The following is a 15,454-nucleotide window of genomic DNA, read 5'->3' as shown; positions in this document are numbered from 1 at the left end:
CGCTGAGGGATTCAGCCGCGCCGCAGCGTTTCGAGATGCAGGATTCGGCCGCGCCGCAGCGACAAAGGGAGATGCGTGACTCAGCCTCGCTGTCGGCGCGTCGCCTCGTGCAACGCCTTTGGGCCAGGCGCTCTGGCACAACAATATGGAGCCGTACACTTGGCAATGTGGTCTGCCTGGATTGTTCTGTATTTGATGCAGAGTGTAGTCGTTTGGTAGGGAGTGTGTTTGTGCTTGCCTTAGGAGTGTCGTGTACTTCCTCGGAAGAGAATCAGCTGGTCTGGGGAGTTCTCTGCGGTCTATTCGGAGTGCCTTCATATACGCTCTCCGTTCCTGATGGCGCTCTTTCCTGTCCTCTGCCGGGAAGTAGGTCTCGGGCCAGGCCTGGGAAGTGTCGGAACACCAGGCCGTTGAGGCTTTATCGTGGACGCGAGCATTGCCAGAGGCAGAAGAATGACCTGGGGTCCATTCTAAAGTGATTGAGATATCAGGATGGCGCTGTCCATACTCAGCTAGCGCAGCTCGTATATTTGGAGGCAGCTCGTTGCGAAGGAAAGCCCGCAGGGCTGCTTGTGAGTCAGAGTGAATGACAATGCTCTCTGAGTGGTGGTCATCTTGAGTTAATGGCTTGCGTTATGGCCAGTATTTCCGCTGTCGCCACAAAAGGAACGTCGTGGTGATGATTAACGACTGCGTTGCCAGAAGAATCTCTGCTTGCAGTGACTACTTTGCCAGCGGTAAAGCTGGCGTCGGCATGGTAAGAAACTGAATCGGTGGGTGGCTGTATGCGGGTGCGTGCTGCTCGTCGTGCGGCGTCCTCTTCGCGGTTCATATGCTTAGGTATGCTTACGTATCATATGCTTAGGGGTTCATGCTTAGGTTTTACCTTGACGAATGGGATGGCGTCCCAAGGTGGTGCGGTGAGTGGTATGACGGGTAGGTTGGCAGTGTTGTATCCCATAAGCTCCAGCAAGGCACGACCTTGTTTAGATGTTGTAAGACGATGAGACTGTGCTTCTTGGTGCATGATGAGTCGGTCAGTTAATGTGTTGAATATGGCGGTGCCTTCGACAAAATACTTGCAGCATAGTTGGGGACTCCGAGTGTGATGCGTCTTATGCGTCTCAAGATATTATTGATTTGGCGGAATTGATGCTCCATGACACGCATGTATGGAAGACCGTACATGATCTTGGTATATGCAAGGGCTTCTGTAATGCGCCTGAGTTCTGCTTCCTTCACGCCATCGATCTTGTGAGAAATTCTTTTCAACATATTTGCGATATGATTTATATGCTGTAGTGTCCGCTGCACCCATACGTCTGTTCTACCGTTCTGTTGCCAGTAGAATGCCAGAATGCGTAAGTGCGGTTTTCGCGGTATTGGTTGACCATTGACCGTGAGTTGGATGAGGTGTCGTGTTTCTTCTCCTGTTTTTGTTTGGTCGTCCAAAAATACTATGTATTCACTCTTCTCTGGGGAGCATCTCAGACTAAGAGGGCCAAGGTATGCTGTGACGACGTTGATACCTTGTTGGATGATTTCTTGCTGTTCGCCTGGGTTTCCTTGTGTGCTCCACAGCGGCACGTCATCCGCGTAGATAACATGTTTGAGTCAGGGGATTTCGTCTAGTTGCGGTGGGAGATCCTTGAGTGCGACATTAAAAAGAGTGGGCGAGAGTATAGCCCCTTGTGGCGTGCCTCGCGTGAGCGGGTGAGTTGCAGGGGTAGTTGTGGGAGCATCTAGACGAATCTGTATTTGACGATCGGTAAGAAAGCTCTCCATAGGGAGAGCAGTAAAATACCTATAAGAAAGGGTGTCAGACAAGGAGACACAATCTCTCCAATGCTATTCACAGCATGTTTACAAGAAGTATTCAGAACGTTGGATTGGGAACAGGTGGGAGTAAGGGTTAATGGAGAATACCTCAGTAACCTCAGATTTGCTGATGACGTTGCCTTGCTAAGTAACTCGGGGGACGAATTGCAAAGCATGCTTTCCGCACTGGGCGAACAGAGTAGAACCGTGGGACTGAAAATTAATATGCAGAAAACTAAAGTAATGATCAATAACCTCGGGACAGCACAGCGGTTTGACATAGGTGGCGAGGCAGTGGAAGTGGTAAGCGAATATATCTACTTAGGCCAAGTTGTGACCCCAGATCCAAACCATGAGGCAGAGATAGTTAGAAGGATCAGAATGGGGTGGGGTGCATATGGCAGACATTCTAAGATAATGAATAGCAGCCTGCCATTGTCGCCGAAGAAGAAAGTGTATGACAGCTGCATCTTACCGGTACTCACCTACGGGGCAGAAACTTGGAGGCTCACTAAGAGGGTTCAACTTAAATTGAGAACGACTCAGCGGGCAATGGAGCGGAAAATGATAGGTGTAACATTAAGGGACAAGAAGAGAGCGGAGTGGGTCAGGGAGCAAACTGGTGTTAAAGACATATTAGTAGAAATTAAGAAGAAGAAATGGACGTGGGCAGGACATGTAATGCGAAGGCAAGATAACCGCTGGTCATTAAGGGTAACAGAGTGGATCCCTAGAGAAGGCAAGCGTTGCAGGGGGCGGCAGAAAGTTAGATGGGCAGATGATATAAAGAAGTTTGCGGGGATAAATTGGTCACAGTTGGCACAGGACCGAGGCAATTGGAGAATAATGGGAGAGGCCTTTGCCCTGCAGTGGGCGTAGATAGGCTGGTGATGAAGAAAGCTGCGTATGTAGTGTGAGAAGCGTTGGCCTGGTTGGGTGTTGTATACTTTCTTCAAAAGTTCTGGGTGTTTGATGTTGTCAAACGCCTTATTGACGTCCAATCCCACTATGGTGCGGGTTTGGTTTTTGCTTCCCCGCAAGAAGACATCCTACTTAATCAACAGTGCTGCGTCTTGGGTCGATACGTGGCGGCGAAATCCTAAAAGCGTCAGTGGCAGATGTGCTTAATGTTCTAAGTGCCATTCGTATTTGTTTAGGGTCATTTTCTCCAATACTTTTTCTACGCATGATGTTAGCGAAATTGGCATCAGATTCGAAATGGAATCCGGTCGTTTACCAGGTTTCGGGATGACGCAGATGGTGGCGATTTTCAATTGTGCTGGTAAGTTCCCACTGCGCCATACTTCGTTAAAAAACTCCAAGAGTATAATTTGTTGGTCGTCGAAAAGATTTCGCAACATGGCGTAGGTGATCGCGTCCGCTCCAGGAGCAGTATTCGTGGTCATGCTTGACAGTGCTAAAGACAGTTCTGTTTCTGTAAAATCAGAGTCCATGCTAGAAATACTGTGATCCGTGTAATGCGGTAGGTCTTGCACCGTCGTTCGTGGGTAAAAGGTGTCACATAACACTTTCCTTAACTCTTCCTCCCCCAGCTGTAAGGTAAGATGGATTTTATTCAAGGTATGCTGTGGTCTTGAGTGCCCCAGAAGACCTTTAAGTATCTTCCAAATTCTGGCTAAGTGGAGACGTCCGTTTCTGCTTTCGCACGTTTCGCGCCAGTTGCGTCGCGCCAGGTCTTCTGGATAAGTCTGAATAACTTGGCTGTGTGCGGCCAAATCATTCTGAATGTGGATGTTGTCCTTGTTGTTTCGTAGTCTTGCAACTATTTTCTTGCGGTCGTTCCACAAAGTGACACAATGTCTGTCTATGAAAGGGAAGTTTTCTGTGTAGGAAATGAGCCCCGTAAGCTCGCGCGTACAAGAGCGGAGGTTACTTATCCACTCGTCCATACTGTCCGGGGTTGAGTATGTGTCCATCTTCATGCGAACTTTCTCCCAGTCAACGATTTTCGTCTCACGCCCTAGCTTTTTTCTTGCGGCGTTTTTTCTTGTGTTGAATATGACGGAGCAGATGTAGTGGTCGCTTCCTCCATCCTGGCCTGTGTTATCCCAATTTGCGGGAATGTGTCCTTTATACCAGGCGAGGTCCGGGTTAGATTCTTGTTCCCTACGGTTTCCCCGCCTGGTGTGTTCAAGAGTGTCGTTGAGTAGCAAAAAATCGTTGCGTACGCATGAAACCATCCAGCTTGCGGCTCAGAGCGGTTTGGCGATCATAACCCCAGCGAAAATGTAATGCATTGAAGTCACCTACAAAAGGATGTTGGGATCGCCTTTGTTTACTCTGAGAAAATTTGCATAATCTGGTAAGACACTTGAGTCCTGCTTCGGGAGCCAGTAGATTGCTAATAAAAGGAGGGTGCTGCTGCAAAGACGGATGCGAACACAAACGTGTTCCTTTCCAGTTTCGGTGAGTGTGGTGGTGTCTATTTTCGTGGCTGCGATATCCAGACGGACGTAAATTACAAGTTGCGTGCGGGGTGGTTGTGGGGATTGATGGCTGCGCTTCTTCGTGATGACACTGGGTTGCGTGTATGATTCATATCCTGACAAGTTATATTCCGCATTGGTTTCCTGTAGTATGATAACAGTGGGGTAGTGTTCGGCCACGTAGTTCTTAAATGCTCTCTTCTTGCGTCGTAAGGTGCGGCTAAAGAAGGTTTGATGCTGAGCTGAAGATCACGGTTTCTAAAAACCTTCTGTAAATCGATAGATCGATTTACTGCGCGGTTCAACTCGCCGAAGCTACAACATTTTTTTCCTATTAGGCGCGGCGTAGTGGAGAGTTTCGGATTAATTTCGACCGCCTTGGGATATTGAACGAGCGCCGAAATCTCGACACGCGGACGTTTTCGCCTCTACCAGAAAAGCAGCCACCGCAGCTGCGATCAAACTTGCGTCCTTGGACTCAGCAGCACAATGCCTTAGCCACTGAGCGGCCACCGCGGCGGGTCAGTAGATCAATATTTTTTCGTGAATGCAGTTTCGCACAGAAAAGAACGCAAGCATCACCTTTGCAAAGCTTTGTCTTGTTGCTGCTACCCAAATAAAGATTTGTGGTTGACTTGTCTCGGCTTGTCATGTGTACTTATGTCACACAAAACTATTGCATACCGTTTTTCTTAATCGAGAAAGCTGAGGTGTTTTGTTTTCAAAGTATTAGAGCACATAAAAACGTGATGAACGCGGTTTACATTAGTATCTTGCAATTGCGCGAGTTTGCTCATCGTCACTACTATCCATATCAAATGACATTTGCTTCGCCTCGTAGACACGGAGGGCCAAACATAATGCCATTTGCTTTGTAATGACATTACACTTGACATTACGCAGTGACATTACACAGTGTACTGACATTACACTTGCCGTGTGGCTGCGCTCTCATGAAATACGGGCCTCAAAAGGCGCTATTCGTATTACTCAACACAAACCAATAACTTGCGTCGATCATGTTATCCTACGTATGCATCTTGCATATTTATCCTATGCAAGGTCGAGCCTATGGACCTTTGCTCCGGTTATTGTGTTCTGCTCTCTCTGGGGTATGCGTAGTTCGCGCACTTTCCTCGTATTCTCCTTGCCCGAAGCAGGCCGCTCTGTTAAAAATAAAACACTTACCGCGCGTATGAAAATTAAGCACTGTAATCAGAATCGACCGGAAACTGCATGAAGTTCTCATTTGTTTTAAAAACTTTATCCGTAACCCATGTGCCGCCGTGTCGAGGTAATCAGCGCACACTAATATCCTCGAATTGTATTCCAAGGTCCTTGTACACAGCGCTCTCAGGTGCTGAAAAAGCCACCGCAAATCGACCACTACTCAGGCGAACTTCATGTGGTAGAAATCAAAGCGAAGCTTCGGCCAGCTTTCCTTAGTATTATTGAAGGCGAAAACAGCATCCGCAGACCGCTTCATTAAATAAAAGTAATCGTGAGGATGAACAAACCCACCTCGTGGCAATTTGTAGAGGATCCGTACAATAAAAGCTGAACACGAGAGCGGATAGCGCAGGCGTACGTCCGTGCCTACGGAGTCTTGCCAGGTACGGTTCGCGCGCCTGCACGCGGAAGCCATAGGGGCAGATAAGGTTTGTTTTTCCCAGGCCTGCCGACGGCATGCAATTTTCGCGAGTGAGAGTCACGCAGGGGGCGGTGTCGCGTCGTGACCCATTAGGGTAGACGTGGTCGGCAAGATGCAGGCCGCACCCGGACGTCCGCCTATTCGATCCCGGCTCTCCGAGCATGCCGCACTGCAGACGTGATAGCCCTCCTGCTTTCGGGAAGCGCCGCGAAGCAATCGCGCGCCTTGAATGCCACTTTGCGAAAATTTTGCATCGCCGATCAAGTCATTTCGTTTCCGTTTCGACCACCCCCTTTGCACATTTCCGCAGCTTCGTAGCAACATAGCATTGCCTGAAAAGCAGTCAAAGTCGACTGCGAACTCAGAGGAGGGGGGATTAGTTCTCACTTTCTAAGATAGCCCGCTGGGAAGGACGACCGTCCAGCTTTACGCCACTGCGCTCCATGCATAGGCGAATTTCTTCGCGCCTCGTAGCATCCCTGGCCTTCCGAGCAGCATAACAGCTCATTCTGTGAGCTCCCCCCTTTTTATTTTTCATTGAGGGGTGTTTCGAGATGCACGTAGAGTATAGTCGTGATAAGTCGACACCACCCGCGCAGTGTGTTCCCCATCTTTACGTCAATTTTTTTAGTACTCTTTGAAGAATTCCTGCTGGCCAAGTACGCTGTGATTCGTCGTTACTTTCACGCAAACTTACTTGACTACTTCGACCCGGTCACAGTGTACCTGCCAAGTGGCCAGGGTGTACTGTTGGGTATCGCACTATAAGCCACAATCAAATAGAGATCAAGGCGCTCCATTTCACCATGTTCCCCGGTGATCCCAATGGGCGCCAAGTGGATGAAAAAATCCCGGGCCATCTCCGCTAACGTGAAACCTGGAGAGGGACGAAGCATGCAGTGTGTGCGGGTGTTTTCCAGCGCAAAAGTGCTGCTACTGGCGCGCGTTCTCACTCCTTCCGAGCTTGCAGTTCAATCACAGCCAATCGCAAGAAAGAGCGTTTCTGGAGCCAACGCGCGCCGTTGCCTCTCTCTTGCTACACGGCGCGTGCCGATTGGGCGCCTGAGGAGCGACGGTGGGAGGAGCAACCGCGCGCTTCCTGCGGCGGTGGCGCCCTCTCTTGAGTTGAACCAGATTTAAGAAATTAAGTGAGAGAGACACTGGCCGCAAGTTCTCTTCATGTCACACGTCGCAGCATGCTACGAAGTACGCTTCACAGGAGAAAACCTGGCGTTTGATACGAATTTGAAGGAATTGAACAAATTGCTGTTAATAATGCAATCAAATCCTGATTATTCCCGTATTTTAAATTACTCTAAATCATGTTAGTGCATTTTTGTTTACATATGTTTTTATTTATGTATTTATTTCACAGTACCACGCAGGCCCCGAAGAGCATTGCGTGAGGGGGGGGGAACAAAATAAAACAAAAATACACAGCGCAGTATAATGGAATTTTATTGGGCTAAAGAATGAAAACAAGAACAAAGCACTATTAATTTGGTAATGCTGGCTATTTTGAACATCTTGGTATCATGTGGGGAAAGAATGTGAAAGGGCTTAAAACATATTAGTATATGACATCATTATACAATTTCGAGCAAGTGTTCTTTACTCAAAGCAGACTACAATGTAAATTTTAAACAAGGAAAAGAAAAATTTCGTGGCTTTCCACTCTGTGAAAAAGGATGACAGCAAAGCAGCACACCCTCCACAGAGTGCACGACACAAAACACGTTTGTTTTTCATTTACGACTGAGCATTCTTCCTAGCCAATTACCTGACTGAAATATGGAACAGGCCCGAGCTTTATACTAGGGGAGAAACGAATATCTCTCTCCCTCCCGCGTCGTAGGCATCTTACTGTTTGTGTAACACGCCAACCTAATGCACTCTACCGCAGATGACACCGGATCGGTCGCATTGGGCTGTTTGACGGCCTCGTTGAACCTCACGCTAACACAAAGGACATGTCATCAGTAAGGGTATGAAGCCTATATTTGCGCGTCCCCCCCACCGCCCTCCTCTCCCAACCGGTGCACGCATAAACTGGCAACCGGTCACGAGCGGGTGCTGCTTAGAAGTGAGATACTGTCGAAATTGTCGCTCTGAAAGCCCCTTAAGCTGAACAAGTGATATTGGTCCACATCGCGTTCCAAGCGCGCCAGTTGCTGTTCATCCGGGAGGGATTCCCAGCTACTCGACCAGCTGGAACTTGAGGCGGCAATGGCGGCGGTAGCGGCTTTCCGTTTTTTTCGCGCCCGTTCACGCTTCTGTTCGGGCAGACGCTTCTTAAGTTTCAGCTCTTCTTCCTCCAAGTGAGCAACATGCGTCCGCCCCATTGCGATTTAACACCTCTAGGGCTTTGACCTCTACACTAGTGGACACAGACGTGTCCACAGACGTGTTCGTAGTTCTTCTGAACTGTCTCTCGGAATGGCTTTCAAGCAAAAGAAGAATAATGTGCTCACGCCGACGTTCCAACGGGGCAAGTTGCTTTCAACCGGTAGGGGCGCGCAAATAGTGGGCGAGGTTCAATTTGAAGCGGCAACCGCCGGGGTTGCATTCTCGGTGGCGGCGGCTTTCGGGTGTCTTTACACCTATTCGCGCTGGTGCTGATTCTCCGCAATCATCTGATAACGGCGCTACGCTGTCAGCCGACTGCGCCACTTGTGAAAGAGGCATCAGTGGGGGCGAGGGGAATAATCGTTGTGTTAACTGTTGTAAAAGAGGGGTCGGCGGTGGCGAGGAGGAGCCCCGGAGCGGCGTCACATAAAGGTGATTCACCGGAATGAAACGGGGGTGTGAGACATATACTTCTTTGCAGTAAAAAAAGATTTACAATATCACTACAAGCTTAAAATCTGCGAATAAGCTTTCAAGCAAACTGGCTGGTGAACCGCTCATGAAATACTTCACGGTTTGATAAGCAGGCGATGGCGTTTCGAAAATCATTCCACAATGAAATGGCACGTGGCAAATTAGATAATTTGAAAGAACGTGTTTTACCAAATATTCGCGTGAAACTGAATTGATTATGAAGCCGTACTGACGTGCGTATACGTGCTTCCAGAGGCGATGGGGATGGTGCAGCTAAATGTATGTACTTGTGCGGAAGCTGTTAAGCAAATCGTAATTTTTCGTGTACGACATTTAAAAAACCAAAAAATTGCCGAGCGCGCGCACGTGAGCACGGGCGTCGCGGCGATCACCCTGCAGTTAACAAAACTAAGAAAAGGCCTAGCTCTCGTGTGTGCGTGCCTCGCGACGACCCCCCAGCGTCCCCGGCACACGTTTGTCAAGCGAAGCATACCCACTTAGGGAGATTGGCCGAGATTTGCCGAGAAGCTGCAGCGTTGACCGTAATCGTGGCAACACATGCTCCGAATGAGAAAGACTTCCGTGTTCGCCGTAATCGTGGCCACTCGGTTATAACTCAAGAACGGCACCACCTCATGTAGTGTATCACTCCGCCAAAGCGCCGGACCCGTGACGTCAGTGCGCGCGAGTTTTGAAAGGGGTTTGCTATGAATGCGTGATATCGTCTGCCTTGTCTCACGCAGTTTGTTTGTCGTCACTGGAGTCGCTTATAAGCATATTAAGTACAAAAAATCACGGGAACGGCTCACGCCATGTTCAAAATATTCCCATTAACGCGCTACTTGCGCCGCGCGGAGAAACATCCGGCTACGGTGATAAGGCACAGCGGCAACTTCAGGTGCCGTTCTTAAGTTGTCACCGAGTATAGCTCGGAACGAGAAAGACGTGTCATTGCGTACACCATTCCTAGGTCATGTCCAGTATTATCACTCCCTAAAAAATGAAATACGGTCACACTTATAGCAACTTATAGTAAAGGTCTTTGCGGCAGCGAAGAAGAAGCAAATCGGCTGCAAATTGCACTTCAACCTTCGTGATGGTCGTGAAGGTTGCGTACAGCTTCGCTACCTTCAAGTCTTACGCGTTAGTGTGAGTTTCCTTCATTTTTTCCTTACGCAGACATCAAAAACTGCGGGGACATTGTCACTAGATATTGCACAGTCTACCATAGACCACGCAGCAACAAGACCCCATTTTGAAAAAATCATGTATGTAGTACCTCTAGAGTTCATACACGAGAGAGAGAAAGGTCGCTTACCCATTCCCACAAGCGCCTTCCGCAAGAACCAGTACGAAAGCCCCAGTCAACATGATGCGAACGAATTGAAATCCCCTGCGGATATGACATTGTTTTTGCAAGCCGCAGAAGCTGCATTCAAAGAACCAGTCGGCGTCACCCCGTAAAGGAAGTATGTCTTTACAAGCGGGAATCGCACAGTTCCCGGCAGTTCAAGAATTTCACTCTCAGGTGAGAGGAAAACTAAGGACATGTGTGCACTACGGCAGAGTTTCAGCGATACTAAAACCGGCAGACCTACACCTCTACCGTCCTAATGAAAAGAGTGGAAATGTGGAATGAAAGATGATTTACGGGGAGAAAGCCGAGTTTCTTGAACGAGGGTAACGTCAGGGTGGTGTTTAGTCACGGGCCAAAAGATCAGGAGAAGCAGAAAAAAACGAGCTGCAATTCCACTGGAGTACTGGTACACTTGTCAGGATTAACCAAGCTGCGCTTTTGACCGAGCATCTGCAAATATTGCAACACGGGAAGTTTTGTTTCGTTGGAGTTGAGCGGTCGAAGTGCTCGTGCAAGCGGGTGGCGCACCTTTGCTCTGGTACGCATACAGGTACGCGTAATACCAGACCCCTTGCGTTCGGGGGCTGCTCTCTTTTATACGGGTACTAAGGCGGTTCTATGTCTCGCACTCATTGCCACAGCAGGGTCTCAGACGCGGTGCTCCGAGAGTAAGACGAGATCTGCTGAGTCGAAGTTGCAGTAGCTCACATGAGAAGCTGTCTCGCAGCTCTTAAAACCTATTCGAACCCCCTCGACAGTTTGGGAATAGATAGCGGTTGTGTTGACCACTGCGTCGCATCGGGTTCGTTGCACAGACGGCTACGCTTCCATACGAAGCTGTGCCGTCTTCGTTCGGCAGTGGTCACAAAATGCTGCAATCGCCGGCCGTGCTGACACGCTCGAGAGGCGTGAAAAAAGAAAAAGGAACTCGGCCTTGATGCTTTAAATTTAGCAGCCGTCTAAGTGGTGCTCCACGTCACAACTCTGTGTGGACGACCACTGCGCGCCGGCTCGTGGACAGAGCCGTGAGAAGCATGTGCCGCCATTCGTCGCCCGTGCGCCACAAAACTCCCGTCATCGGCATTGTAATCACAAAACACGTAGTTTTCGGCTTCGTTCCCTTACTGTCTTTAGAGGACGACAGCGCAGCTGGCGCGCAGACAAAACAAAGAGAACTGGACACACACAAGCGCTGGGCACACACTGTCTTCCTTCTTGTCCGTGTGCCAGCTGCGCTGTCGTCCCCTGACCACGTTCAACCAACACGTCCAAGTAGCCACTTTAGTATTGTCATTACACGCGACCGGTGGTAGCTCTCATTTACCCTCTTGCAGACATTCATTTAGTACTACGCATTTGATACCGGCCACCGTCACCTCGCACTTTTTATGGTGTAAAAAGAAAAAACACTTGACCTTCCGGCGCAGAAAGCATTGGTCGCACGAAACGGCGAACGTAGGCGAGCGAGTGCCCAGGAGGGGCGAGAATCCGCGATGAAAGGCGACTCCGGGTGGGCGGGGCCCAAGGCGCGGTCTCGAGCGGCAGGCGGCCGGAGGAGCGACTTGCGGCGTGTGCCGCGAGCAGCGCGCAGCAGTGCGCGTCACACGGCGGCGGCGCCTGGCGTGTCGTGCTTCCCGGTGTTTCCGCGGCCGCGCACCTGCCACACGCGCCCATGCCACGATGGGAACAGCCAGGGCAGCAGCAGCTGCTGCGACATGACGGCGAGCCGAAGGGGACACCCGTTGCCACAACGGACGCGTGGCGCCGAGACGCGAGGTGAGAGCGCCCATCCGCATCTCTCGAACATCCCGTCGGACGCCGACGATCCTTCGTGCTATACCACTGGCCAGCATGTGTTGGCTTTGCTCGCGCTCACACGTATTGAGGCAACGTTCGTTTGGTGGCATTACTTCGAACGGCTCGGGTGGGAAATGTGAGAGTCATCCGAGCGAGGCCTTGTGCGGTGGTTGGATTTTCAGGTCTCAGGTGTGGGGATAGATGGTGCGTCGAAGTGCACCGCTTAGCGCCTTCTGCCACTGATAAGAGAAAGACCAGCGGTTAAGAACGGAAAAGAAGGCGCTTAGCACCCTCCGGAATGGACACTCACGCGGTGAGTCGTGTCGACACGACGCTCTCAGTGATTAGGGAGCCGAAGCTTCCTGTGGGGGTTAAATATCGCAACGGACGTGTACAGACAGGGAACAAAGGGACACTAGCCCGGACAATCAATTAACGTGCCGCAGCTGCGGATTGGCAGGCCGAAGAACGTTGCTAGCAGCTGCTTTCTGACTTTTCGGATATTTGTTCACCGTAAGCAGTTGTGTCTTTTTTTTCCAATACAGACTTGGTGATATTGTTGGTTATTGCTTGACGGCGTTATTTAGCTCTAAAAGAAAGATACTGGAGAGGTGACATGACAAGAGCTTCCAAATGAAAGGTGCCGTCGGTGCTGTCACTCTGTCTGTGTTCGTCTCTTAGCGCTCAGATCATGCCGCGGGTCTGTGTAAATGCGCAGGACCGTCATATTACGACTGAACGAATAAGTACGAATAGTACAAGTACCGAACTAGAGGAAACGACGCCTAATCCTACGCAATATGAACCGTGTGCCCCCCATTGTGGCCAATAACAGGTGTGGTGGGAAGACCATTGGGTGCCAGAAAAAGAGTCATGGCAGCTTTCGTATCCTTTGTGCCACCATTTCGCCGCTTCAGTCGCAGCTCTGCATCTGTGGCTTGGAATTTTTTTTATCCTAGAAGTTAGTATGGCAAGCTGAAATTATTATTATGGCATTTTGAACTACTCCTTTGGTGACTGTAACCTAACTGCGTGCGCGTCTTGCCGATGAAACCCTTTGGCGAACTAGAATGACCGACATAAAAAATTGGCCCCGTAAAGCCCGTTCTACATGGTGCGATTTTCCCTGCGAATTCGCAGATGCGGCGCCGCTCGTGTGACAAAACGACCTTTTTTCGTTGCTGCGGCAAAGCGCTAAATATTTGCAGTGGTCGAGCATCCCCCGCGAACGCCGCTCCTGCGGTGTAGAGGGGCCGGACCTGCGGCCAATAAGAACACAGCTAGGTGCACGTCACGGCATCTCCGGTTGCACGCTTAGCAACCAGATGGCGTTGCTTGTCTAAGCGCAGCATAAGCGCGGGCGCACCAAAACAAGCGCACGCGCGTTCACATCACGATGGCGCGCGTCGTTTTTAATGAACGCTTAATCGGTGTCCGCGCAAGTGGCGGACATCACAGCAGGGACTAAGTACAGAAGAACCCTAAAAGAACTGTCTGAGGTAAACCGAGGTGTGCTAGGCACGCACAAAAATCGAACCCAGGGTGGCTTGCTGTGTTTGTCTTCTCTGCTATGTGTGCGTATATTGCTAAATAATTGGTGATTGTTGTACGAAACCGCAAATAAACTCATATTTACTGCAATGCAGTCTAAAGCAACTTACCCTTTTTTTTAATGACAAGATTTGCTCTCGGCCGGTCTGCAAACAACGTGCCTCTGAAATGCGAAAATAGCGACGTTCGCAGGCCATGTAGACGTCTTTTTCAGGCATTTCGAACTCTTCGCAAGTGCGAATGTTCGTTCCACCGAATTCGCATACGAAAAACGCACCATGTAGAACGGGCTTAACCGGCAAATGATTTCGGAAGGCGACGGCGTTTCGAGCGCCCTTGTGGCATCTCCCTTCCTCGTCTCACTCTCATGCTCTCCCCCTGCCCACCGTGATCCCCCTCTCCCCTCCTGCCGCCGCAAACGGGGCCTGAACGAACCCTGCGTTTCCGGCCCCCTTCTCTTCCTCTCCACCATCTTATCTCCCGGTTCGCAGAAAGCCCGGTGTGCAAGCGGCGGAGGCTTGTCCAGGACTTTAGGTTGTATTCGCTGAAAAGTTTGGCAGGCGCTTTCTCCGCTTTGCAACACTGGGCGAGCTGTGCCTGCGCATGCGCATTGCGCCCGGCTCTCGCAGAAGAAACACCGGCGTGCGTCGTGTGCCCCGTCTCAACCCGATTCTCGGTCGCGGCGTCCACAGCTATATTAAAGAGCAGCCCTTTGTTCCGTCGTTTACGTTGTTACCGTGATTACCGGGACTCGACTGCACCTGCGCGCGCGGAAGGGCGAGGAGGCTCACTCCACCGTGGCGAATGCACGGACATGGCGAAGACCGGCCCGCGGAACTAATCCCCCTTCCGCGACGAATGCCCAAGTGCCCAGTCGGTCCCGGTCAACACGGTAGACCCGTCTGCGCCTGCGCGCGCGGAAGGGCGAGGAGGCGCGGACATGGCGAAGGCAGGCCCGCGGAACTAATCCCCCTACCGTGACGAATGCCCAAGTGCCCGGACAGGTCCCGGTCAACCCGGTAACAACGTACACGACGGAACGGACAGACTGCTAAAACTCTCAATTAATCGCATTCACATTATGTGGTGGCGCTCTCCTTGCCCTCGGAGAATGAAACCGCGGCTGCGAAAGAAAGCGGCACAGGGCGCAGGAGGGCGACGCTGCGGTCGCCACGGATGTCGACACAAGTCCCCGCTAATGTGGGATTGAGTACAAAGCACTAATAATGGTTCTGAATTCACGCGTGCGCCGATTTAGATACGAAGGTAGCCTAGCAGCTAGAGCATGCGAGGCGGTCTCCCGAGCCGTGCCGTGCTCTCACTGCCCAGCAGGCGCAAGCGCTGGCGAATGGCAAGCGACCTTTGAAAAAATCACTTGTTTGGCTGCCGCGCGGGAAAATTTTCGCAACCAATATTTATGCTGCTGTCCTTGAACACCTAAGTGACAGACCTTGAGTGGCAATCGGCCTTCACTTGCAGACGCACACGACTCTCTCCATCACGACGCTGCCCCGCAGTTGCGCTCATACGTAGGCTCCGAAGGTTTTACCCGTTGTTGCGACCGGGAAGGCCGGCCCGAGCCGAGCTCCGTCGCCCCCGACATACGTGTTGGTAGCGTGGTGTGAAGCGAGCGGCCAGCTGCTGTTGCAGTTAGAAGAAGTCCAGAAGCCGTAGGCTAACGTAACTATTTACTTCATAGCGAGAGGTGGGTCGAAGCCAAAGAACAACGCCCCGACGGGCAAGGTTACAATACAGGACTCGAGCAGAGCGACAGCATGGATTCTCTGCTCAAACAGCAATGGCATATACTGCTTTCGGGAGTCGTTTTTATACCCGAAAGCGTCAACGGTGAAAACAAGCGTTCCCTCTAGATTGTGCACACGCCACGAACGTCACAGAAACACACCACACTCTTTCCAGAGTTCGTGAGCAGTCCGTAGTAGCGGCGCACGCTGAGTCCGAGAGAGGGGAGAGAGGGGGACTCTGCTGTGGACGCGGGTCTTCCGTGTCCTT

General features: G+C 50.8%; 1 protein-coding gene across 7 annotated transcripts in view; it reads left to right on the top strand.

Annotated features, from left to right (window-relative positions):
- Positions 1-15,454, top strand: part of LOC144168706 (glycoprotein-N-acetylgalactosamine 3-beta-galactosyltransferase 1-like) — a 119,879-nt gene that overhangs the window by 62,519 nt on the left and 41,906 nt on the right. The window contains exon 1 of one of the 7 annotated variants that reach the window (XM_077697649.1): positions 11,581-11,869. The exons of 5 other annotated variants lie outside the window; for them this stretch is intronic. In XM_077697649.1, the coding sequence (XP_077553775.1) occupies positions 11,766-11,869 (104 nt within the window). In that variant the 5' untranslated portion in view covers positions 11,581-11,765. Of the gene's footprint in view, positions 1-11,580; positions 11,870-15,454 lie in introns of those variants that run through there. One more of the 7 variants, XM_077697644.1, reaches the window with a different exon arrangement.

Source organism: Haemaphysalis longicornis, unplaced genomic scaffold (assembly GCF_048455015.1).
Source record: "Haemaphysalis longicornis isolate Haplotype H1 unplaced genomic scaffold, Haemaphysalis longicornis Haplotype H1 scaffold_2, whole genome shotgun sequence".
NCBI classification, from domain to species: Eukaryota; Metazoa; Arthropoda; class Arachnida; order Ixodida; family Ixodidae; genus Haemaphysalis; species Haemaphysalis longicornis.
Note: the sequence above shows the minus strand (reverse complement) of the source record. Positions and strands in the feature narration are given on the sequence as shown.